The sequence below is a fragment of the Balaenoptera ricei genome, chromosome 7, assembly GCF_028023285.1.
Source record: "Balaenoptera ricei isolate mBalRic1 chromosome 7, mBalRic1.hap2, whole genome shotgun sequence".
In the NCBI taxonomy this organism is placed as follows: domain Eukaryota; kingdom Metazoa; phylum Chordata; class Mammalia; order Artiodactyla; family Balaenopteridae; genus Balaenoptera; species Balaenoptera ricei.
In genome coordinates, this window is record NC_082645.1 from 83,883,536 (window position 1) to 83,909,444 (window position 25,909).

The window sequence follows — 25,909 nt, forward strand, 5'->3', positions numbered from 1 at the left end:
TGATTTCTCTGTCGAATCTGAATTAGATCCTTGCTGGGTAGAGTAATCTTGGTTGTAGGTTCTTCCCTTTCATCACTTTAAATATATCATGCCACTCCCTTCTGGCTTGTAAGGTTTCTGCTGAGAAATCAGCTGTTAAGCTAATGGGAGTTCCCTTGTATGTTATTTGTTGTTTTTCCCTTGTTGCTTTTAATAATTTTTGGTTGCCTTTAATTTTTCTCAGTTTGATTACTGTGTGTCTCGGCATGTTTCTCCTTGGGTTTAACCTGCCTGGGACTCTCTGTGCTTCCTGGACTTGGGTGGCTATTTCTTTTCCCATGTTAGGGAAATTTTTGACTATAGTTTCTTCAAATATTTTCTCTGGTCCTTTCTCTCTCTCTTCTCCTTCTGGGACCCCTATAGTGTGAACATTGGTGCATTTAATGTTGTCCCAATGTTGTTGGCTGTGTTCATTTCTTTTCATTCTTTTTTCTTTATTGTGTTCTGTGGCAGTGAATTCCACCATTCTGTCTTCCAGGCCACTTATCCGTTCTTCTGCCTCAGTTATTCTGCTGTTGATTCCTTCTAGTGTATTTTTCATTTCAGTTATGATATTGTTCATCTCTGTTTGTTTGTTCTTTAATTCTTCTAGGTGTTTTGTCTTCAGTTCTTCTAGGCCTTTTTTAAACATTTCTTGCATCTTCTCAATCTTCGCCTCCATTCTTTTTCTGAGGTCCTGGATCATCTTCACTATCATTATTCTGAATTCTTTTTCTAGAAGTTTGCCTATCTCCACTTCATTTAGTTTTTTTTCTGGGGTTTTATCTTGTTCCCTCATCTGGTACATAGTCCTCTGCCTTTTCATTTTGTCTATCTTTCTGTGAATGTGGTTTTCATTCCACAGGCTGCAGGATTGTAGTTCTTCTTGCTTCTGCTGTCTGCCCTCTGGTGGACGAGGGTATCTAAGAGGCTTGTGCAAGCTTCCTGATGGGAGGGACTGGTGGTTGGTAGAGTGGGGTGTTGCTCTGGTGGGCAGAGCTCAGTAAAACTTTAATCCACTTGTCTGCTGATAGGTGGGACTGAGTTCCCTCCCTGTCAGTTGTTTGGCCTGAGGTGACCCAGCATTGGAGCCCACAGGCTCTTTGGTGGGACTAATGGCTGCCTCTGGGAGGGCTCACGCCAAGGAGTACTTCCCCGAACTTCTGCTGCCAGTGTCCTTGTCTCTGTGGTGAGCCACAGCCACCACCCCCCCGCCTCTGCAGGAGACCTGCCAACACAAGCAGGTAGGTCTGGTTCTGTCTCCTGTGGGGTCGCTGCTCCTTCACCCTGGGTCCTGACGTGCATACTACTTTGTGTGTGCCCTGACACAAGCAGTGGAGGGCACACACAGAGTGGAGTCTCTGTTTCCCGCAGTCCTGTTGAAGTCCTGCAATCAAATCCCACTAGCCTTCAAAGTCTGATTCTCTGGGTATTCCTCTTCTCATTGCCAGCCTCCCAGATTGGGAAGCCTGACATGGGGCTCAGAACCTTCACTGCTGTGGGTGGACTTCTGTGTTATAATTGTTCTCCAGTTTGTGAGTCACCCACCCAGCGGTTATGGGATTTAATTTTATTATGATTGCGCCCCTCCTTACATCTCCTTGCAGCTTCTCCTTTGTCTTTGGATGTGGGGTATATTTTTTGGCGAGTTCCAGTGTCTTCCTGTCAGTGATTGTTCAGCAGTTAGTTGTGATTCTGGTGCTCTCTCAAGAGGGGGTGAGCGTCCGTCTTTCTACTCCGCCATCTTGAACCAATCTCCAAGTACTTTGTTTTTAAAACAAATATAGGCACACAAATGTCTCAGTTTAATTTAGGCTTTCTTGTGATACTTGTTACTTTGGCCCACTGAATTTATTAGTTTTGTTTGGGTACAGCTTATTTGATTATGCACTCAAAATGCAAATTTTCCTTTTGCTTGTTCCTTTTTCCTTTTGAGAAAGTGGACTCAAGCAATGGCTATCTAGTGTAGGGGAATGCCTTGGGAAATACCTTGACAAATTTGAATTGTTCTGATGGCTTGAATGCCTTGACTGCTGTGCTGATTCCTAATGAAATGGACCAGTTCCTCTTCATGAGGTTTTTGCTTTGCTCCTGTTTATTTTCCTAGACTCTCCTTCAAGCTTCCTTTTGTGATTCTTCTTTCTACCATTAAGTTCCTTCCCATCCTTTCCCCATGGCTTAATTCATGGTAAACGATTTCCTTTCACCCTCAACACGTTTGATGAATACTTCCTCCATCTTCCTGACCTAATAAAACATGAATAGATCCTGAGGACCTCACTCTTCTGCAGGGGTCTCCACACTTTTGTTTTCACTCTCTCACTGGTTTTTGTGGATATCCATCATTCATATTTATTTATTTATCTATTATATGTATTTTTTTCTTTACTAGTATTTATGCATATCATAAAACATACACAAAAGAATTTTAAAAAGATGAAGCAAATATTTCTTTAAAATGTTTTGTCACTGGTCATGGTTGTTTTCAGAAGTGAATGTATATCTTCATGTCAAAAAGTAAAAAAATTTTTTTGGCTTACTTCTTGTCAGATATATGGTCATTGTTTTTTCCTCTTAATATAAGCAATTATGTCCTTGTATTGAACAGGAGAAGGGTCAGTTCTGCTAGTTTTGAAATGTTCACTAGAATTATCTTCAATTCAAGATGTTTTCCAGGAATATTTTAAGCCATTCATACATTTTGGGATAGTTTAATTTAAACTATACAATATAATTTTAAAATTTATTTAACTGGATTTATGTATCAGGTAACGAGTTGGCACTGTTAAATTCTCCAAGTTCTGGAACTCCCAATCATCCCTCAAAATACCTCTTTCACCCACATAGGGATCAAGTGATGGTGTCAGTGGAACCTGCATATTAACATGGGCAAAACTTGATTTACTTCTTATTCAATTTAGGTAAGTATAAATATAAGTCCTAATATTTTCTTCCCACATCCTCAGAGGGGAATGGCCAGAGGACCATTGCTCTAATTTAATAGTTTAAGAAAAATGTATTGAATGCTTTTTTTGTATCATAGGGTCAAGTTCGAAATGTACAAAAATGAATAAGAAATGAATTTTACAGCCTAAAGCAGAAGGCAGACACACTTAAAGAAATGTATCAATGTAGTATAGTAGGTACCAACATATTAATGGAGGGTAAAGTGTAAGCTGTGGGTTTTGGAAAGGCTTCCTGGAAAAGATGAAGTCTGAACTGAATTTTGCAGAAAGAATAATGGTTAGTTCAGTGAAGAGAGGTGGGAAAGACTTTTCGTGTAACCAAAATGTGACAGCGTGAAACAGCATGTGGTATTCAGTGGGCTTTAAGTAGCCTGATAGTCCTAAAGTATGAACGAAGAGAAATGGAGTAGTCAGAAAGGAAGCCAGGGATGTAGATAGGAGCCATGCCACATATGCCAAAGAGCCTGGACCCTATTCAGCTGGCACTGGGAAGCCAATAAACCTTCATAGTGGGGAGTTGGGTTTTTTTCTTTAGGTAAGTCCCTCTAGCTATAATATGGAGTGAGCATGGGTATAAGAACATACCACAAAGTCACTATAATCAAATAAATATGTCTTGGATGGGAATCAGAACAGAAAACTCAGAAGTAGACTGAAGTACACGTAAGAATTTAATATATGACAAGAAGGATAATTCAGTTCAGTAAGAAAAGAATAGATTAGTTCATGAAGAAAATAAAAAGTAGACCACCATCTTATTTTTTAAAAATTTACTTAACTTTGTACACACTTATATAGACATGTAAACTAAATTTAAAAATAAATTATAGAAAAACCAAATACTTAAATGTTAAAGAAAAGCAATAAAAATCTTACAAAAAAGGTAGGAGATTACATGTACAATCTAGGCGTTGGAAAGTGTTTCCTAACCAATGCTGAGAAGAGACATATTTGATTATATGAAAATTAGCATAATGTATATGCAAAAATACCATAGACAAAGTCAATAAACAGTTCTGGAAAAAATGTTACAAAAGCAGATAACGTAATAACTGTTAACATCTATAATATGTTGGTTGGGTTCTCTGAGAGGCATGATGAGTTAGAGGTACAAAAGGTTTATTGGAAAGTAACACAGTAGAGGAAAAAGGGAGGAGCAGAATTGGGCAGGAGGAGCCTAGGTGCAGACCTGACAAAATCTCAACCAGCCCAAGGGGCAGCTCTGGAGCAGTGATTGCCTGTTGGAGGAGTCTTGCCACGGTGGAAATGGCCAGGACCCATTGGCTGGAGATTGCCCAGAGAAGAGAAGAGCTTGTCCTCAGCTATCAACGCCTCACTCATTCATTGGCAAGGGGCTTCCTCAAGAAGAATAAGACAATGGGTCAAAAGTTGACGTGGACCCTAAGTTACTGGACAGCTGAAGGCTGCCAGTGAACCATACTCCTTGCAGCTGCAGAGTGAGCCCTTTATTGAAGCAGAATCTGAGTGTGGCATCTCTGTGTTTGACATCTAACTCTCACAAACTGAGAAGAAAAAGGCATTTAATCCAAAGGAAAATTAGGCAAAGCACATGTATAGACAGTTTACTGAAGATTAAGTCTAAATGGGCAAGAAACATTTGAAGTGTGCTTAGTAATCTGGAAAGTGCAAATTAAAATAACAATGGAATATCATTTTATACCTATATGTAAGAGGCAGAAATTAATGAGAACTACAATACTCATTGGGATGGAATATAAAGTGTTGTTACTCTTTGGAAAATCTATCTGGCATTATCTAATAAAATAAAAAATACATATACCTTTAGACCCAAAATTCTACTCCTGAGAATCTATCTGATGGAAATGAAATGACTGATTCATAAAGATGTGTGTACAAAAATGATTATTACAACATTGTTTGTAGTGGTAAAAAATTACATATAAATTGAATACCTCAAATAGAGAAATGCCTGAATGAACAATGATATATCCGTACCATGGACTATTATGCATTAATTTAAAAGAATGAATTAGTAGATATTGCGGATGAGGTGGTGGGATCCTTACCAGGTGTTGTTATACATACTCAAAAGAGTATGTATAAAAATGTCTCCCCCTGCTTTTTTTGTAAATCAAACAATGACAAAAACACACTCTATTTATATGTGTATATCTACATACATGAATGCAAACCAAAACTGAAAAGATGCATACTAGGTTGTTAATTTAAGTTATCTTGCAAGGAGTGAGAGGGTTGAGTGGTTTGAGGAGTAGAGAAATGTGCAAGACAGGTAAAAGAAGATTAAAAAATTATATGAAAAAATATGCATATTTATCACATTTATGCTATTATTTCTAAATCTCTTAAGAAAGGCAAAACCAGGTTTATACAGCTTGCAGGAAAGAAATAAATGAGAAAAATATGTCACAGAAATGGAAATGATCATACGAAATTTTATTGAATATACAAGAATTTTTAGTTTTTACTGGTTTAATAGATGCCAAGATTGTTTAATTGCGGCGCAAATCAAACAGTATCTGGCCATATGAACCAATAGCATGGTTGTGGAAAGAACAGGGCTTTCGGTAAATTTATGTGTCTGTATCAGGAGAGTTTAGAAACTGCTATAGTAACAAATGACCTCCAAATCTGAGGGACTTACCACAAAGGTTGCTGTCTTGCTCATGTTTCATGTTCATTGCAGATTTACTTCAGCTCTGCACCGTGCCGTTTTCAAGATCCAGCCTCTGCCTGGTGAACAATTAATACTGTGGCAAAGGAAAATGAGATCATGGTAAGTATATACTGGCTCTTAAAACTTCTGTACACAAGGAGTTCTTCCACTCATCTTTCATTGGTCTAAGCAAGTCACATGCCTGAGCCTGCTGTCAATGGGATGAGGATGTATTAACTCTCGCATAGGGAAGGATCAGTGAACATCTCCCAGAGTAGGATGATCTGCTTTACAACAAAGAGTATTAATGAAGTATTTTTATGTGATCATAATAATGAATGTTGTTAATGATTGGTGAGTGAGCAGAATTAATGATGAGAAATAAGAGAAAATATTTTTTATAATTCATTAAGTGCTTGTTTCTCATCCACTGGGTGTACAGGTAAGAGACACCCCTTTTGATTTTAATTTAGTTTCAATCACAGATCACAGACTATTCTTGACAATTTCGGAACACAAACTAAAACCATTTTAGTCTGTATTTTGCATATAGGAAGAATTCAGGTAGATGGAAGGGTAAGATTCTAGTGTATCCACGTATTTTATTTTTCTGAAGTTTAGAATTAATATCAGTAGGTTGATGAGAAATGTAACGTTTATCAAAAATCAGAAAAATATTCCTTCCTTTAGAAATGATAGTCTGGGGACTTCCCTGATGGTGCAGTGGTTAAGAATCTACCTGCCTATAAAGAGGCCATGGGTTTGAGCCCTGGTCCGGGAAGATCCCACATGCCATGGAGCAACTAAGCCCATGCACCACAACTACTGAGCCTGCGTTCTAGAGCCCATGAGCCACAACTACTGAGCCCACGTGCCACAACTACTGAAGCCCGTGCACCTAGAACCCATGCTCTGCAAGAAGAGAAACCACCGCAATGAGAAGCCTGTGCACCACAACAAAGAGTAGCCCCTGCTCACTGCAAGTAGAGAAAGCCCGCATGTAGCAACGAAGACCCAACACAGCCAAAAATAAATAAATAAATTTAAAATTTAAAAAAAAAAAAGAAAGAAATGATGGTCTGAAAATAATAGTGTTTGGTACTTTTTGCTTAGAGTTTAAGTATTTGCTCCTAAAGAATCTTCCAAATAAATTCTATCTGCAGCTATCAGTTTAGTTATTGAAAATTCATTTTGGCTAGGAGAAACCTTAAAGAAAGCTCTGAAACCTCTCATTACACTAATTATAGTATTATACTATGTTTGTTTTTTGTTATGTCACTTCACAGTTTAAATTAAATTTTAGTCCTTTGCTTTTGCTCAATATTTCAGATGATTCTTGCATGATGTTTTTTCCCTTAATCTTTTTTTTTTTTTTTTGGCTGTGTTGGGTCTTCGTTGCTGTGTGCGGGCTTTCTCTAGCTGCGGCGAGCAGGGTCTACTCTTCGTTGTGATGTGTGGGCTTCTCCTTGCTGTGGCTCCTCTTGTTGCGGAGCATGGGCTGTAGGTGCACAGGCTTCAGCAGTTGTGGCATGCGGGCTCAGTAGTTGTGGCTCCTGGGCTCTAGAGCGCAGGCTCAGTAGTCGTGGCGCACGGGCTTAGTTGCTCCGCAGCATGTGGGATCTTCCCGGACCAGGGCTCGAACCCGTGTCCCCTGCATTGGCAGGCGGATTCTTAACCACTGCACCACCAGGGAAGTCCCTCCCCTAATCTTTTGAAAACAATTGTGACATTATCTGAACAGTTTCACCAGGACATTTTATAAAGAGCAGAGAATGGCAAAATTCCCAAGTGCAGTTCAACAGCTGTTGCTCCTCCACTGTGGGTTAAGGGTAGAGGCACTGTGTCCATGGTGACCTATTTGAGTCAGTGAGGGTGGGAACTGTGAGATTCTCACAGAGGTTAATGACAGAGCAAATGCTAGCAATCCAGTTTTCACTAGACATTTGGCTTCAAATGGAAATTTATTTTTTTAAAGAAAGGATTCACTTTCTAATTTCCTCATTTTAATAAAGCAGATAAAGTAGTGCTAAACCAAAGAGTTTTACACCTGAAAACTTATTTGGAACTAAAAAGTGCTTACAAAAGAGACCATACTTTACTCTTGTCTTATATTTTAATTTAGAACATGCATTATGATTTTGTGCTTATTTAAATATCTCACTCTGCTTCTTCCAAAAGTTTTGAGGTAGGCTACAGCAAAGACATAATAAGGCTAACAAAATAGGTATAAGAGTAGTACATCATGATCAGGACTTCCCTGGTGGTGCAGTGGTTAAGAATCTGCCTGCCAGCAGTGGTTAAGAATCCACCTGTCAATGCAGGGGACACGGGTTCGAGCCCTGGTCCGGGAAGATCCCACATGCCGCGGAGCAACTAAGCCTGTGCACCACAACTCCTGAGCCTGCACTCTAGAGCCCGCGAGCCACAACTACTGAACCCGTGAGCCACAACTACTGAAGCCCACGTGCCTAGAGCCCGTGCTCTGCAACAAGAGAAGCCACCGCAATGAGAAGGCTGCACACCGCAACTAAGAGTAGCCCCTGCTAGCTGCAACCAGAGAACAGCCCCTGCACATCAACGAAGACCCAATGCAGCCAAAAATAAAGTAAATAAAATTAAACAAACAAACAAAAGAATTCGTCTGCCAATGCAGGGGACACGGGTTCGAGCCCTGGTCCGGGAAGATCCTACATGCTGCGGAGCAACTAAGCCCATACGCCATGACTACTGAGCCTGCATTCTAGAGCCCGCGAGCCACAACTACTGAGCCTGCGTGCGCAACTGCTGAAGCCCGTGCACCTAGAGCCCGTGCTCCACAACAAGAGGAGCCACTGTGATGAGAAGCCTGTGTACCACAATGAAGAGTAGCCCCATCGCCACAACTAGAGAAAGCCCGCATGTAGCAACGAAGACCCAACACAGCCAAAAATAAATAAATAAATTTAAAATTTAAAAAAAAAGAAATGATGGTCTGAAAATAATAGTGTTTGGTACTTTTTGCTTAGAGTTTAAGTATTTGCTCCTAAAGAATCTTCCAAATAAATTCTATCTGCAGTGATCAGTTTAGTTATTGAAAACTCAGTTTGGCTAGGAGAAACTTTAAAGAAAGCTCTGTAACCTCTCATTACACTAATTATAGTATTGTACTATGTTTGTTGTTTGTTATCTCACTTCACAGTTTAAATTAAATTTTAGTCCTTTGCTTTTGCTCAGTATTTCAGATGATTCTTGCAAGATGTTTTTTCCCCTAATCTTTTTTTTTTTTTTTTTGGCCGTGTTGGGTCTTTGTTGTTGTGAGCGGGCTTTCTCTAGTTCTGGCGAGCAGGGTCTACTCTTCATTGTGGTGTGTGGGCTTCTCATTGCAGTGGCTCCTCTTGTTGCGGAGCATGGGCTGTAGGTGCGCAGGCTTCAGCAGTTGTGGCATGCGGGCTCAGTAGTTGTGGCTCCTGGGCTCTAGAGCGCAGGCTCAGTAGTCGTGGCGCACGGGCTTAGTTGCTCCGCAGCATGTGGGATCTTCCCGGACCAGGGCTCGAACCCGTGTCCCCTGCATTGGCAGGCGGATTCTTAACCACTGCACCACCAGGGAAGTCCCTCCCCTAATCTTTTGAAAACAATTGTGACATTATCTGAACAGTTTCACCAGGACATTTTATAAAGAGCAGAGAATGGCAAAATTCCCAAGTGCAGTTCAACAGCTGTTGCTCCTCCACTGTGGGTTAAGGGTAGAGGCACTGTGTCCATGGTGACCTATTTGAGTCAGTGAGGGTGGGAACTGTGAGATTCTCACAGAGGTTAATGACAGAGCAAATGCTAGCAATCCAGTTTTCACTAGACATTTGGCTTCAAATGGAAATTTATTTTTTTAAAGAAAGGATTCACTTTCTAATTTCCTCATTTTAATAAAGCAGATAAAGTAGTGCTAAACCAAAGAGTTTTACACCTGAAAACTTATTTGGAACTAAAAAGTGCTTACAAAAGAGACCATACTTTACTCTTGTCTTATATTTTAATTTAGAACATGCATTATGATTTTGTGCTTATTTAAATATCTCACTCTGCTTCTTCCAAAAGTTTTGAGGTAGGCTACAGCAAAGACATAATAAGGCTAACAAAATAGGTATAAGAGTAGTACATCATGATCAGGACTTCCCTGGTGGTGCAGTGGTTAAGAATCTGCCTGCCAGCAGTGGTTAAGAATCCACCTGTCAATGCAGGGGACACGGGTTCGAGCCCTGGTCCGGGAAGATCCCACATGTCGCGGAGCAACTAAGCCTGTGTGCCTCAACTCCTGAGCCTGCACTCTAGAGCCCAGGAGCCACAACTACTGAGCCCCTGTGCCACAACTACTGAAGCCCAAGCGCCTAGAGTCCATGCTCCAAAACAAGAGAAGCCACCACAGTGAGAAGGCTGCACACCGCAACTAAGAGTAGCCCCTGCTCGCCGCAACCAGAGTAAAGCCCGTGAGCAGCAACGAAGACCCAATGCAGCCAAAAATAAAATGAAAAAAAAAAAAAAAAAGAATCCGCCTGCCAATGCAGGGGACATGGGTTCGAGCTCTGGTCCGGGAAGATCCCACATGCTGCGGAGCAACTAAGCCCATGTGCCACAACTACTGAGCCCACACGCCGCAACTACTGAAGCCTGTGCGCCTAGAACCCATGCTCCGCAATAAGAGAAGCCACTGCAATGAGAAGCCTGTGCACCGCAACAAAGAGTAGCCCTGCTTGCCACAACTAGAGAAACCCCGCGCACAGCAACAAAGACCCAACACAGCCAGAAGTAAAAAAATAAATTAATTAAAAAAAAAAGAGTAATACATCATGATGAAAGGAAAGGAGTGCATTAGAGAAAGAAATATGGCTCGATATTTTCTTCCAATGGGTCCTGTGATACTGACAAGCATTAATGAACTTCATGTCTTGGCAAAATTGGAGGAAAAATCCCCATCACATATGGATGAATTAGATTTGGGGTTTGTACCTGGGGTGGGGGAAGAGGAGGAGGAGGAACCTACCCCCTATTCACTCCTGTATCGCAAGTGTCAGGCATTGGGTGTATGTTTGATTTGAAGAGGTTTATATTATAAAACCATACCTGGAAACAACTCAAGTTGTTAAATAAAATAAAGAAGAGAAACAAGTTTTCGTGGGGGTGTCATTAGTACCATTCCAGTGGTACTTTTCATAAATGCCTTTGTGGCTTCTGTATCAGTAGGGAACATAACCACGACCTGAGCTCCAACTCCAGGATCTGTGTCAAAGTAAATTAACACATAGAAAATAAATCAACACTGACTGTCTATTTTTAAAAGACCTTTGCCCTGAACATACAGACTGTTCCCAGACGATTGGCCTGGGGTTCCTGATAGTATATTTTAGCCTCAGGGTCTATGTGGGATGATTCCTGAGGGGGCAGTGTTTATGGACAAACACCTGGGCATTCTGTTCTCATGCAGGTAGTACAGGTTTGCAGCAGCCATCAGACATTGAAGAACATTGTCTGTAATTAGAGATTTCTTAAATATTTATTGCCTTTCAGTACTTGGAAGATTTATTAAACTGGTGAACCTAGATCTATCCTAAACAATTAGTAGCTTCTCATTTTTTTTTTTTTTTTTTGGCTGTGCTGCGTGGCTTGTGGGATCTCAGTTCCCTAACCAGGGATTGAATCTGGGCCACAGCAGTGAAAGCCCGGAATCCTAAACACTAAGCCACCAGGGAATTCCCTGTAACTTCTCATTTTTGTAGGACTGTTATCAAGAAGTGGAGTGTCCTTCTACTTAGAAATGAAAGTAGTTGATTTTTATGTTTTAGTTACTGAAATAGAAGGGATGAAGGAATACCTGTCAAGAAAAGGGAATCTTGAATTTTAAGAGGTTGTATTAAGTTTTGCTTATCTTTCATTGACTTAGCATATATTTGCTCTACTATAATATTTATACTATAAATTACCCTGCAAATTGCTTTTTCTTGAACTAGCAAATCAAAATGACTACAATGTGTATTGGGGAGCTCTGTGACTGAATATAAAGATATATGTGGCTCATTTGAAAATGCTGTACTCATATTAAATGCATCTTTGAACTGGCTCTTAATATCAAAATATTCTTTCTTACATATATGTGGATCACAGGATAAATGTGTTTCCTCACACACTGATAAATCAATCAGCCTTATACTCCATCATGATGAAATAGAGGTAATGCTGGTGTTAAGAGAAGAGGTAGTTGTGCCTAATGTGAGTGGTCACAGATTTGAAGGAGTGGTTCTTCAGAAAAAGTGAAGTCTCCAGGACCATCACGGGACTTGTATCCTATGAGAGCCTTGTGTAGTAGAAAGAGCCACAAGCTTCAAAGTCATCGTCTGGGACTCAAGTCCTGGTTTTGTCACTTTGAGCAAGTAAATTGACCCTTTTGATCCTATGTTTCCTCATCTGTAAAGTAGAGATCAGAATTCTTCATAGAGGATTATCTGGTACATAGAAAGCAGTGATAAATTCTCTTCCCAACTGTGATTTCCTGGTAATGTATGGAAAGTCTTACTATTCTCACTGGATTTTTCTTAGGCCCAGGGTTCTGAAGTGACTAACCTGAGCTGGAAGGACTACATTGACATACCGGGTCTTCAATTCTGGGCTAGGTATTTTCAGGTTTGCTGCAGCTGGCTAGGTTCCCATCAGTTGTTTATCAGTCCAATTCTAGATTTCATGTTACTCCAATTTATAAGCATCCTTCTAATTTTGCAACTACTTGCTTTGGGTCTGCTCTGAGTTTTGCCCTAGGATGGAATTCCAGGATCCTTGACAATAAGAAGTCCTCAGAGACAGAGCCATTTTTCTTTATCAGAAGTGGTTGTTTTATTCAGTTAGAGGACTGCAAAGGTAAAGATTCTGTCCACAAATATTAATTGAGCACCTACTCTGCCAGGCATGGTTCTGGGAGCTGGAGGTACAGCACTGAACAAAATAGACAAGTTTTTTATGCACATGGAGATTACATTCTCCATTTCAGTGGGGCAGAGACAGGAGGTCAGTGTGAAAGACTATATAAGTAAACAATTCCATGGACTGGACAGTTTATTTACAGTGATAAAATCCTATGAGAAAACAAAACAGAATAATATGAGTAACATGGTATGTGTGTGAGGTTGAAGGGGCAACTTGAGATTTGTGGTCAGAGAAGACCTCTCTGAGGTGGTGACATTTGAATTGACAATTTATGATTCTTACTCACATCCCTTCCCCTTATCCCTCCCATTCCTCCAACTTCCAAGTTGCCCATGAAGTGGTTGTCACATTACTTGGTGAATGATTGGGAGACAGGAGTTGTGGGTCCTAGTAACTTGGAAAGGGTTTTTTTTTAACGGAGGGTAGGAATGTTTATATGGCTGCTGATCTGACCGAGTCTGGCTACACCTTTCTCTCAGTCTTGGGAGTGGGGCCACAGAGCAGAATCTGTGCATGGGTAGGAGCAGGTTCAATGGAGGGTTCTTTTTTTTTAAACTGCAAACATGAATATCAGGAGAAGCCTTCTGAGCTTATGCTAGAGGACAACAGTATGAAAGACTTGCTAGATCAGGGTCCAACTATATTCTCAAGGCAGAATGAATTAGACAACAGTCTGAACAGATGCTCAGAGCAAAGATGCGTGTGTGTGTGTGTGTGTGTGTGTGTGTGTGTGTGTTTGCCTTCACATGAGGGTGAGAGAGAATGCTGCTAAGGGAGAAAAGAGATGAGAAGATTTCAACTGGCCATCATCTAGTTGAAACACACAAAAAATTTTGTGCATGTACACTGCATGCCATACTTTCTGGTTTAGTTTTTTGAAGATCACTGACTGTAAATGTTAGTAAGGTGACACTAATTTTAATATTAAAAAATAATATCAGGATGGTATACACAAACCATGTACATGGGAAATCCCTGTAAATGATATTAATATCATAGAACAAGATAATGAGTGAGATAACCACAGTTTTACATTTCTCAGAGGACAACCCAAGAATGGAATTTTTATGAGGGTAACAGAAAAATAAAGCTCTGAAAGCAACTGTAGAAGACAGAAATAAAACATAGTAATACTTGAATACCAAAGAAAAAAGTGATAGGTTAAAATAGGTTATATTTGTGAGTATAGCAAGTAAAAATATTTCTGATGAAGATGAAGGACATGTATGGTTGTTTTAAGTCTGCGTGACCTTCTACTTCCTTCCTCTTGTCTGTGGGTTATAAGGGCAGATCAGTTGAAAGGAAACTAACTTGAGTTTCCTCTCCTGTCTTTTACATATGAGAAAGAAAGAAGAAAGCATTTGCTATTATGGATGCAGTTCTCAGAATCTCACTAGAGGGTGGTGTTGGTTCTAAAACCAGAGGTTGCTAATCTGGTACATTCATTACCAGGCTGCATTTATATTTAAAGAAAAGGTAAAATCAAGCCTTCTCAGTCTTCCCTGAAAGTTGGTAAATGTCAAGTCTGAAAACTCCCAAGGGCCTCATCCAGTTCTGGCTGCTTGCAGCCCCAGAGGAGCCAGATAAAGTAGTGAAGAGATTACCGGAGGAGTTAAGTGGCAGATTCTAATTTCACCTCTTGCACTAACTAGTAGACAAGAAACTAAAGCTCTCTGGGCCTTCTTCTCATCTGTAAAATAAAAGTGCCACGCTAGATGATCCCTAAATCCCCTTGCATCTCTAAAATTCTGACATTCTAACAAATTCTGGGTTAAAAGGCTGAAGAATTTCTCATGTTCTTAGTCAAAGGAACAAGTAACATCTCAAATTATAAAATTATTAATAATTAAAATATAATTTAATGTTATAAATAAGGTTTAACAGAGATTCTAATATTAAAACGCCTTTAAATTAAAATGGCAAATCTTCTATCCTACTAGGGAACCTCAGAGCCATCCTTTTTTCACCTATCTGAACATTCTGTGGTTAATTTCACTGCCTTAATGCATCATTCAAGGATATCTCTCCTCTTGCTAACTTGCTGGAAATGAGCAAAATATGTTTATATAGGATTATCTAGAGAAAGGAGGTTGAACCATTCATTATCAAATAGGGATGTTTTAGGATAGAGATTAAATCCCCTACCTCACCTTGTGCTTAGCCAACATGCATCCTATCTATGCTTTGTGAGGAGTCACTCTCCAGAGGATTTAGTTGGTTCGGCTTCCTATTACCCTCACCTCTTTTATCTGATTCCATTTTCTTGTCATATTTATTCACATTGCAGATGTTCACACGAAAACTGAAGCAAATTATCCAACAACAGGGTCCCAGGAAACCCTAGTTTATCTCTGCATGGACTTAACTTCTAAAGGTGAGAGCCTGCAATTAACCCCTGATGGTGCGAAGCTGCGCTCCGCGTCACCTCAAAGGCTTTGACCGTAATACTCAACACCCCATTTCCTCCAAATTGCTTTGCTTTGCAAACGAAGGTTTCCTTTCCCCCGCCTCTGTCCCATCCCCGGATTTTGTTGCATCTTCAGGTTCGTTTCGAACATCGAAACTTCCCAAAATACACACGGAGCGCCTCCGGGTGCGCACACGCGCGCTCTCACACCCCACTCGAGTACACAAGCCCGTCTGGGTCTGCTCCCGGTTAGAGAACACATTCCATTCTTCGCGCTCGGGCCCACCCCTCCCTGGTGGGGATTGGTCGGGTCTACCCCCCCCCTCGGCGAGGCGAGGCTCCTAAGAGGCCCAGACGCCTGCCAATCCCCACGGGCTGTCAAAACAAGTCCTTCCCTCCCTGTCACAACACAGCGGAGTGGAGGTCGCCGCCGCCGCCGCCGCCGCCGCTGCCGCAGCCGCCGCACTTCCTGGGGCCACTGCGCCGCCGTCCGCGGGCAGGTGGCTGGTGCGCCGGGCAGCGGTCGCCGGGCTCCAGCCCCTCTCAGGCCGCGCGCGTCCCGGCCTCGGAGGCAGCCCGGCCAGGCGCCCGGTGCCTTTTGTCTGGCGCAGAGCGGGCGTTTGCATCACATTTCGGACACCTCCCTCTCCTTTTCGCCTCTCCTTCTCCCTCCCGCTCACATCTCCTCCCCACTCCCGCCGCGGTCCCCCCAAGGACTGTCGGCCTCCTGGATCAAAGCCCGCGGACGTCTCTACTCGAGCGATGTCTCCTCTCCAGAAAGTTGCCGCCACCGCCGCCGCCACCGGGCGGTGAAACAAAGTCTGGCGCGGTCGCCTCCCGGTGCAGGAGCGCACCCGTGCCCAGCGGCTGGACTCCGCTGACGGGCGTGCCGCCTCCCCCCGGGGAGCCCGAAACGCGCTCGGCTATGGCCGAGGGCGCAGCCAGCAGGGAGGGTCCAGCGCTAACAGACGCGGCCGGGAGCGAAGACGACCCCCGAGTGGGCCCGGACGCAGCCTCCGGGGACGGCGTGGCGGCGGCCCCTGGGGGCCAGTGGAGGGACCGTCGCAGCGGGGTCGCGCTGCCCAGCGCTGCAGGGGCCCCGGCGGACGGCGAGGCCGGCCTCCTGGAGGCTGCGCGGGCGACCCCCCGGCGCAGCAGCATCATCAAGGTAAGCGAGGCCGCGCGGCCCCGGGAGCGTGGGTGTGGATGGTGGACCGTGGATGGGTCACGGGCCGGGGCAGGATGTATGGTGTCCGGAGGCCACGCAGGCTTAGCATTGTTTTCTCCCATCTCCTTCATTACCGAACCTTCCTTCCTTATCCGGAGGTTCCCAGACTCAGTTCTTGGCTGTGAGAAGCAGAAGTGACTTTTTTTTTCTTGACAGAGGAGGAAAAGTTCCGCTCTGCGTCTTTGCGTTTTGATGGATGCTTTTCCCCATCTTCTCTGAAAGTTTCGCTAAACCGTTGATACAAGGAGGAAGGGAGGACTCAATATAAATGCAGACCCGTGGGATGGTTGTGCACTGCTCTCCAACGAAAAGTTAGCTTTTGCCGTACAGTAAAGGAAATGCACAGTTTACCCTCAAGTGAAACAAAACAAAACAGAACAAAAAAACCCAAACCTTCGAGACTCAAAATGTCCTGAGATCTCACGAAGCGTGAGCTTTCCCCGTAGGCAGGCAGAGTTTTCAGTGGCCCCTGCAGCAAAGTAAAGAGCGATGGTGGAGCCCAGAGTTTCCGCGCTGCAGAGAGCGCACCCGAAAAGCAGCCAATCCACCAAGCAGCACCCCGGGTCCTTGTGGTTACCACCACATCCAGGGAAAACGCTTCTCGACCCCTCAACTACCAGTCAGGGTTTCTCTCCATCCATCTTCCTTCCACTTGGGGCTTGTTTCCTGTTTGAGATTTCATCTTGGTTGCATGACATCGGGATAAGGTCCCCTGGAAGTCAGAACTCTTCCACAGGCTTTGGAAAAGGGCCTTTTAGCGTAAATGCACGTGGGTAATCTTGGGTACATGACGTTAAAACCGATCTTGGTAGAACAGTCAGTATGAAACTACTTCCATGTAAAAGTAAGCCAAAGATGATAATGAAGGATGGACTTGGAACTACTTAACTGCAATGTACTTGTGTTAATACATTAAAAACCCTTGCTCAGGTTTAAGCTGTGTATACACCACATAATACGTGTCTCTTTCTCAAGCTCTAAACTGGAGCTCCTAGTGCCGGTGTGGGTAGACTCCTCCCCCAGTCCATCCAGCCAGCTCCAAGTATAGTCTAGGCTTTTCCCCAGTACTGACACATGGAAGTTTAAAGCCAAACACGGAGATTTCTATATTAAAAGAAGAGTGGGTGGTAGTTACAAATGACTTGTAGTAGTTTCTGTTATTTTGTGACTTTTAGATTATGTGAAAAGAAGTGTTCTATTCTGGGTGTGAATTTGGATAAAAAGGAAATGATCACTTTTTTTCCTGTTAACCCGCAGGTCAGAAAGCATATTGTTTTGAATCTTAAAAAAACCATCACAATTAGATAGCACACATTTTGGAATCTAAGATATAGACAGTACACGTGTTGTGTGAAAACAAGAGCCTCAAGATAGTTTAAAATATACCATCATAAAAAGCAGTGGGCTTTTTTGTTGTGTTGTAAAAAATGAAAGTAACAGAGCATAAGGAATATACAAATTCTTGCAGCTAAATTTGCAGTTTTTAAATTTTAGTTGTGTGCTGGTTGATATTCTCAGAAGAGTCCTTGCTGAGTAATGGTGCCTCTGTTGTTGTTGGGTTTTTTTTTATTTTTTTAAATTTTTAATAAATTTATTTATTTATTTTTGGCTGTGTTGGGTCTTCGTTTCTGTGCGAGGGCTTTCTCTAGTTGCGGCGAGCGGGGGCTACTCTTCATCGCGGTGCGCGGGCCTCTCACTATCGTGGCCTCTCCTGTTGTGGAGCACAGGCTCCAGACGCGCAGGCTCAGTAGTCGTGGCTCACGGGCCCAGTTGCTCCGCGGCATGTGGGATCCTCCCAGACCAGGGCCCAAACCCGTGTGCCCCGCATTGGCAGGCAGATTCGCAACCACTGCGCCACCAGGGAAGCCCACCTCTGTTGTTTTGAAGTTTCTTTTTGTGACAAAAAAGGAGGGAGGCAACAGAGTAGCAGCTTGATTCTTTCCCTATTTAATAGTAAAATAAACATTTAATAAATGACCTTTAAAATTAAAGTTACCAGAAAATGAAGTGAATTATTATTATTATCTTAAACTAGCTCTTATTGAAAAAGTAATATATGCATATGATAAAAACAAATGTTGCAAAGGAGTTTGAAGGGAAAACTCCCAGCCACTCCACATTCCCACTAACATGGTCCACCCCCATAGCTGTTAACACTTTCTTGTGTATCCTTCCAGTAATATTCCATGTATATATAAGCATATGTATCTGTACTTATCTGTGGTGAGCTACTGATGCTGCTGATTTATGTAATAAAGTTTCACTAGAGTTTACAGACCTCATATCTTCAGATTTGCTCCGAACATTTTGATGTCTAGAGGGTTGTCTAAGGTCATTGTGGTGGGTCTGTTAATCTTCAAGGATAACCTGGTAGGTCATTGGTGGGTAGTGGTCCTTGGGGTCTATTCCCAGAGCCCTTCATTATCTTACAGTGGGGAAAGAGGCAGTTGGTGGACTCTGTGCCACTCCCTCTCTGAGATCAAGGACCTTTCTGTTGACATCTTGAATCTGCTGCCCCGTGGTTTGTTCACTTTAGCATAGTAAAAATGAGAATTCCTAAAAAAGGTCTAGATCATATAAGAAATAAGTAGCACATGTTCTGTATTGAGAAAAGATTGCATTCTTCATAGTGTTGCCAAGAGTTCTTTTTATTTGGCACTGAAACATACACAAAAAAAGAAAGGCTTTAGTACATTTTATATTAATCAAACTATTAAATGCTGTTCCAAATAGCCTTAGTACAGGGGTAATTGATATTCATGATCATAACTCTGAGCCACTGAAAGATTGTGAATCATCAAATATCAAATTATTTTCAGCTCAATTTAGGTATTGTTTCTAGTCTAATTATTTGACTGCTAATTCTCTATGAACATGGATATTAGATAAATCAGAATAGTGCATTCCTCTATCATGCCAGAAAACAGACTGTCTTGTATATTAATAAAAGGAATGTTTTCAGTAAACTTGCCCTCCCTAATTTGTGAAAATATGTGTTTAGTTGAGAAAACAATTTCCTTCTGAGCTGATGAAAACAATAGCATTTATCTTTACACATCTTTGGAAAGTCTTCTTTCTACTATAATTATGTTTCTTCCCTTATATGCCCAGTCCTAAGTTTTAAAAAATTTAATGTGAGAATTAAACTAGGTTCTCTTTAACCTGTCCATTTTTTCCCTGTGTTTTTCTGTGTAAGTTTTTGGACAGCATTGACGTTGATAAATGTTGCATGTTTTTTGGTAAGTGCATTGTTATATACCACAATATTGCAATAGACTCCATCTTAATTGCTTCTTCATGACTTGTGGTTTAAAATTGCTTCTTCATGACAAGTTAGTTACATGCAAGGTCGATAATATCTAAAAATTATGTACTATTGTACATTCAAATATATTTCTACTTAAGGAATTAGACCATTTAACTATCTGGTACTTGATATCAAATTTATACATTTAAAATATTTAACATTTTAGATTATAGTTTACAGCTCTATAACTCTATAATAGAAATTTTTGGAAATAGAAAGCAGTGTAGCTTATTCCTTATGCCAGATGGCAGGAATTGAGATATAAAAGAGCAGTTGTGGGACTCCCCTGGCCGTCCAGTGGTTAAGATGCTGTGCTTCCAATGCAGGGGGCGCGGGTATGATCCCTGGCTGGGGAACTGAGATCCCACATGCTGTGCGGCCAAAAAAAAAAAAAAAGCAGTTGATTTGTCTCCCACTATATTCAATGTATTGAAGAGTTCTACTTTTTTCGATTTCCTTTTGATTCTACTTCAGTATGAATTCTTGAGAAGAAATTATCACTTGGATCCCATGGACATAGGTGTGTGGGATGAAGATAGGAGTTGGAAATGAGGTGCTGAGACGTGCACTGAAGCAGCGAGAGTAGTGACTTCCATGTTGTCCATGTCTCTTATTTTATATCATGGCCAGTCTCATTCTGTCATGTTCATTGTGGGGCTGGTGTAGTGAGTTTCTGAGCTGCAGCCTCAAAAATGCACCTTGGGTACCTGTTGACCCATATAAAAATTATGGCTCTCCTCAAAGGGGCAAGGGAAATTTTATTCACTTTTGTGAAGTGCTGCCTACTATGAGTCAGGTACTGAACTAGGAGCTTTCATACATTATAATCAATCCTCATAGCAAACTCTCCAAGTAGAGAAGGGAGGCATGGACAGCTACTGATACCATGTGGAGTCAGGATTCATACCCATGTCTGCTTAACATGAGAACTTGTGGTCTCATGCTGATTCTCAGATGCAGAAAGCCCATAATCCATGAATACTTTTTTAGGTTAGAAACAACATGAACATCTAAGAAAGTGGCATATTCTTGGGCTCCCAGGCTTGTGGGTAAACTATCTTGTCTCAGCTCCACCTCTCCAATTCAGAACACCTGGAAATGGATGACTCTAGAAAGGGATTGCAGTTGCTTTTGTCTTTGGTCATTTTGTTAGGCCTGTACTGTATTTTAAAAGGTAGAGCAGCTTGGCAGATGTTCTACGTGTTGTCAATATATGAAAGGTATGCCTGTTCTTTTACGCCCGGCCCACTTCTCCCCTGCCCATGCAGACAGTTGAGTTTGTGAAGGATGGTATTCTCTTTTAGACTGATATATGGGGCATAGGAATATGTATTATTCTAGAGGAGTGATGAAATAGGGGATATTGTGTGGGAGCTCTGAAAACATTTTTAATAGGGACAGTTATGAAGGGAATTAAGTGTGATTGAAAAATAACTCAAAAATTTTAGACACATTATAAGTTAAATAGGCTTCTGTAGATTGGCGTGGGAATTAATCAGAATTTGTAGACTCTTTTTCCTGTAGAAATATGTGTTAAAACTTCCAAATAATCAACTTATGGGTGAACTTTGGATAAACAACCTGATTGTACAGTGGGGCTGGCCAGCCTTACTGCGTGCAGTTAGTGTGCCTTGGTTGTTTCAGTCGTGGGTGCTCCTCCTGAGGAATGATTCATAAATAGCGTTGAATTTCTTGTGTGGATTTGTTTTATTATCCCAGTAACTTCAGTTAGAGTGTTTACTTTTCCTGAAATTGCCATAGAAACATGGTCACATTTCACCTTAGAAGTGGTTGCTTCTCATTGTGGTGCCTTTCTGATGTGATTTCTTATAGCATCTCTCAAGAGAATTCAGAATAAAATTTTGATAGAGAGCCTTGTCATGTTTTGATGAGAGATTTTAGAAGTACCTGTTGATTAGTTCTTGCTACTACTATCAGAATTTACAAGAATTTTTTTCCTTCTTGGAAAATATATTAAGGTTTAAAAGGTAGACATTAATTGCATAGCCACTGAGAGGTCAAACATACATTGCAATTAAGACTGAAGAGTTGTTTTCCCAGCCTTTCCCCTTTTACAGTAGAGAAAAAAAGGTAATTAAATTTTGTACAGTAAAATGTCAATTGAACATTTATTACCAAATAACACCTCAGGCACCACAGGGTATTATGAGAAGACATCAGGGACAGCCGACTTTACCTTTGGTGCTACTGAACAAACAATCCATTAATGCTTCTAGGTAATGCCAGAGCAACTGGTCAGGCAGCATGCTGGGGAGTAATTCAAAGGAAGAATTACAGCAGCCTTCCCTGCTCCCCCAGTGACTGCTCAGCTTTAATAACTGTGAGCATTAAACATAATTCCATTTTCAGGAGCAATGTCTAAACTGAGACCTGTATAAGATTGTACATTAAAAAAATTATCCAGCTGAAAATGACTAAACAGAAGTAAGAGGCAGGAGTAAAGTTCCTTTTTGAGTTTTCCATTGGGATCTCAACACTAGTAAATGAACCATTGTTTATTAGATGGGGAGAGAGAATAATTTGATTACACTTCCAGTCTAAATCTAAGGTAATAAATCAGTAAACCTATTACAGTGGAACCTGTGAGTTCTACAAAATCTCATATTTTGATGTTTTCTAATAATGTAAAAAAGGTTTATTTGTAGTTTTATCAAATCTTATTCATCTTTGCATCCCCAGTTCATCTCTGTATCCCAGTTCCTATAAAGGTTATGATAGACAGAATTTATTATAATTAATGAGTATACTAAATTGATAAAAACAATTATAACTGAATGGTCAAGTTCTATAATGACAACATTGTTTTGTTTTAATTCTTGGCCAATGTATTGTGTATTTCAGCTAACATTAGATGGCAACAAAATTATAGTGTGGCAAAGTATTGGAATAGTCCTTTGGATTTAAAATTGGATTTGATTTCTAGTTTAATTTGTAACATTTTATGTGGCTGTGTTGAAGAGAGATATAATGTAGTTTATTTTCAACAGTACCATTTTAACTTACCTCACTAATAATTAAACTAGCATTATTTTGAGATAAGTAGGATTGTACATTGTGAGTAGAAAAGAATCATATTTATATTATCATTATCACTCCATGAAGAAGAAAGGCAAGTTAATTTTGAAAAGAGTATAATCCATCCAAAACAAAACAACATAACAACTAAACTATTTTAGTAAGTGTGCTTAGTTCCCAAAGATTTCTTAATTTGTATTTGTGAATTTATGATACCTATCACTGGCAAGGATATTGTGTTTTTCCTTAACCACACAACTTTGTATTCAAAAGTTTAAAATCTTTGAAAGATAATATCTGCTTTCTTAACTCTTTCACACTGACTTGTTCAGAAGCTTGTTAAAAGGTGCTAAATCTATACTAGACTAAGCTCAGGCAGTATGTATAAGTAGGCACACTTGTATCATTGTATGGTACTATGTAATGGTTAGAAATGATAGATTATATTCAGAACACCTTGCCTGTGAGATGTTGAGGAAGATAAACGCACAAGGAAGTAAAAAAGAGACAAAAAACGAACAAACAAAAAAACCCCTTCACTGTTAGCTGGGACCAAGATTACAAGGCAGAACTCTAGAAAGCTGGACCTGATCATTTTGTAGGTACTTTTCTCTAAGGCTCAAGTGATTTCAAACCAAAGCAGGCCAAATAGCTTGTGTTCTTAAAGCCCATATCTTCCATCTCAGATCTGACAGCTGATGATGAGGGTGGGCTGCTCAGGAGCTCACTCCATCGGGCTAGAGAATAAGGAGTCAGCAGGAGGAGAATGTGTTTCCCCTCCAAACCTGCCTTGGCTCAGGCTGGGTTAGGGTCTGGCTCAGGAAAAGGGCAACTGTGTGGGAAGAGTGAGTGTAAACTGCCTTGCTCTGCTCCCCTTCAGGTCAGCACGTTGTTGGGTGAGGGGAGAAAGAGGATACCACGCCATGTGCACTCTGACCTTTATCTCCTTTGAAAACTTCACCTCCACAAAACAGAGTCTATCAATGTCCTTGAACTTGCAGTCTTGTAACCATTTACCATGACTAATTTTTGGAGGAGGTAGTAGGGGCAGAAGTGGGGGATGAAGGTTGGCAGAGTCTGTGCTCCCCATGGAGACTGACATGCAAGATGCAAAGACATCTTCAGCATTTAGTGAACTCCCCTTTTGAAATACTTTGGAATTATTGATTCCATGCTATAATTAAATATTATATATTTAGATATGTTATTAATAATTAAATGTTTTATTTTTATGTTTAATCTAATAGATGAAACACCTAGTACATCTTGCAGAGATTTTCCTATTGAGCAATTTTCTTATAGTAATAGCAAATGCTTATATAAGTTGTATTATAAGTCTGGCATTGTTCAATTAATGTGTATTAATTCATTCAATCCTCACAATAACCATATGAGTTTAGTATTTTTAATTGTTATTTCCCTTTTTACAGTTGGAGAGATATGACTTGCCTAAGGTCACACAGCTAGTAAATGCAGAGCCAGGAAATGGACCCAAATGGTCTAGCTCCAGAGGTTGCTTTTAATCTTTATGCTGTACAACCTCTTAAATAATATTGATTTAAACCTTAGCTAGTATGCATGAAATAGCAGACATTATATAGCTACCTTAAAAACTAAGTTTACTGACAAATCGAAAAGAAACAATTCTGAAAACAACCTTGGGAAACTCTGATAAGGATTCTTTGATTATGTTTTTTTAGCTTCTTAACCTTTCATGTAAAATACCCATGACTTTACAATAACATCGTACGCCACTTTCCCTTGAGATGACTGGAACTCCTCTTAGTACATTTTTACTCTTTTATCAGAATTAGCATCTTTACCATGTAGCAAGAATTTATGATCCAACTTTGCTGTAAATTACACAGGCTAAGGATGGACTGTTACTTAATCAATGCAAACTGATATGATTTATTTTATAGTTTGATAGTTTTGTCTTCCAGCATCAATAAATCAGTAAGGAGTATCTGAGTTTCTAATCCATGGAAGTTGGAATTTTGATAAGTGGTAGTGGTATGATGCTTTATTATTAATATTTCTTCCCAATTACATTTGAGGTAGGTGAGTTCATCACACATATGAGGAATATTTGAGGAATTCCATTAAAGTGAAAGTCTGTTTAATCATTTAATTCCTTTTTTAGGGGGTGGAAATTTCAAAAAAAAATGGGAAATTTAAATATATGAGTATGTCATGAAATTACTGTGCTTGTGGCTACTTTATTGTGTTGATGGTAGTGAGTCCATTCTGCTATGCAGAGATACAGTACCATGGCCAAATCGTACCCAGAGGTTTGTCCCCATCACTTGGAGACTGGCCAGGTGTTAAAGGCACAGTCAGCTCTCTTGTTGAAACACTCCTCATATGTCAGGTTTAATTACCTATCTGCCGTTATATTAAATTATTGAAAGGACATAGGACTTTGGCTTTTTCTTTCTCTTCTCTCTCTCTCTTTTTTCTATTGCAGCATTTGCACAATAAGGTGTTTAGTCACATTCTCTTAAAGTGGAATTTTTTTTTTTTTGAAAAAACAATAAAGCTTTCCCCAAACATCTGAAATTTACAAGAAATATTTTTCCTAATACCTTCTCATGTTCAGTTAGTATGGAACCAACCTGGTTTTGTGATAAATGCAGTGGTTTGTATGTGTGTACACACTTAACGCTAGACACATTGGAAGTCAGAAGCCTCAACAGCAGGTGACCTTTTTTCCCCCAGCTTTATGTCCTACGGCTGGGATGATGGTCTTTATCTCAAGACATGTTTTTTATGAAAGTAACTGTGTGGGCTATGAGAAGCCACACTCAGAAATGTTAGCCAAACTCAGAAAAGTTTGATCAGAAGTTGAGATTTTTGTGGTTTGGGGAGAAGAGAAAGAGGGTCAATGTGTGCTAAAGAGAATGGAGTTGGATGGGACCATATTTATAAATGGACAAAGTAATGCTTCAACAAATAGCTCTCTACCTGGGTCATTCTGCCAGAAATTGTACATTTGGGAATTCAAATTTTGGGGATTTTGATGGCTTTTTGGTTCTTCTGGAGAGTCTTTTAACTAATTAACACCTCACACCTTAACACACCTAATAGTGAATACTCAGCTTAGGGCCCTTTGAGCCTAGAGATTCCTGGGAAGGATCTAAGAAGGACTGGTCTAGTTTGTTGGTGGGAATGCATGGCATTAAAGACAAGTTTTGTCTATTTTTCTGTTTTTCTAGCCCTAGCCGTAAGAAAGTCCAAGGAAATTCTTCATAGTTGCACCCTTAGCGTGACAGGGTCACCAATACAGAGAAATGGCTTCTGATAAACAAGATATCGTAGAAGTTGGTGTAACAGGATGGAAGTAGTT

The 25,909-nt window shown here is 40.7% G+C and overlaps 1 protein-coding gene across 1 annotated transcript in view; it reads left to right on the top strand.

The window, feature by feature from the left end:
- The window catches only part of PLCL1 (phospholipase C like 1 (inactive)), a 383,765-nt gene that overhangs the window by 19,026 nt on the left and 338,830 nt on the right, over positions 1-25,909 (top strand). Inside the window, exons 2-5 of the mRNA XM_059928416.1 lie at positions 2,866-2,939; positions 5,671-5,760; positions 14,873-14,959; positions 15,406-16,160. Coding sequence (XP_059784399.1) covers positions 14,941-14,959; positions 15,406-16,160 — 774 coding nt within the window. The 5' untranslated portion in view covers positions 2,866-2,939; positions 5,671-5,760; positions 14,873-14,940. The remainder of the gene's footprint in view (positions 1-2,865; positions 2,940-5,670; positions 5,761-14,872; positions 14,960-15,405; positions 16,161-25,909) is intronic.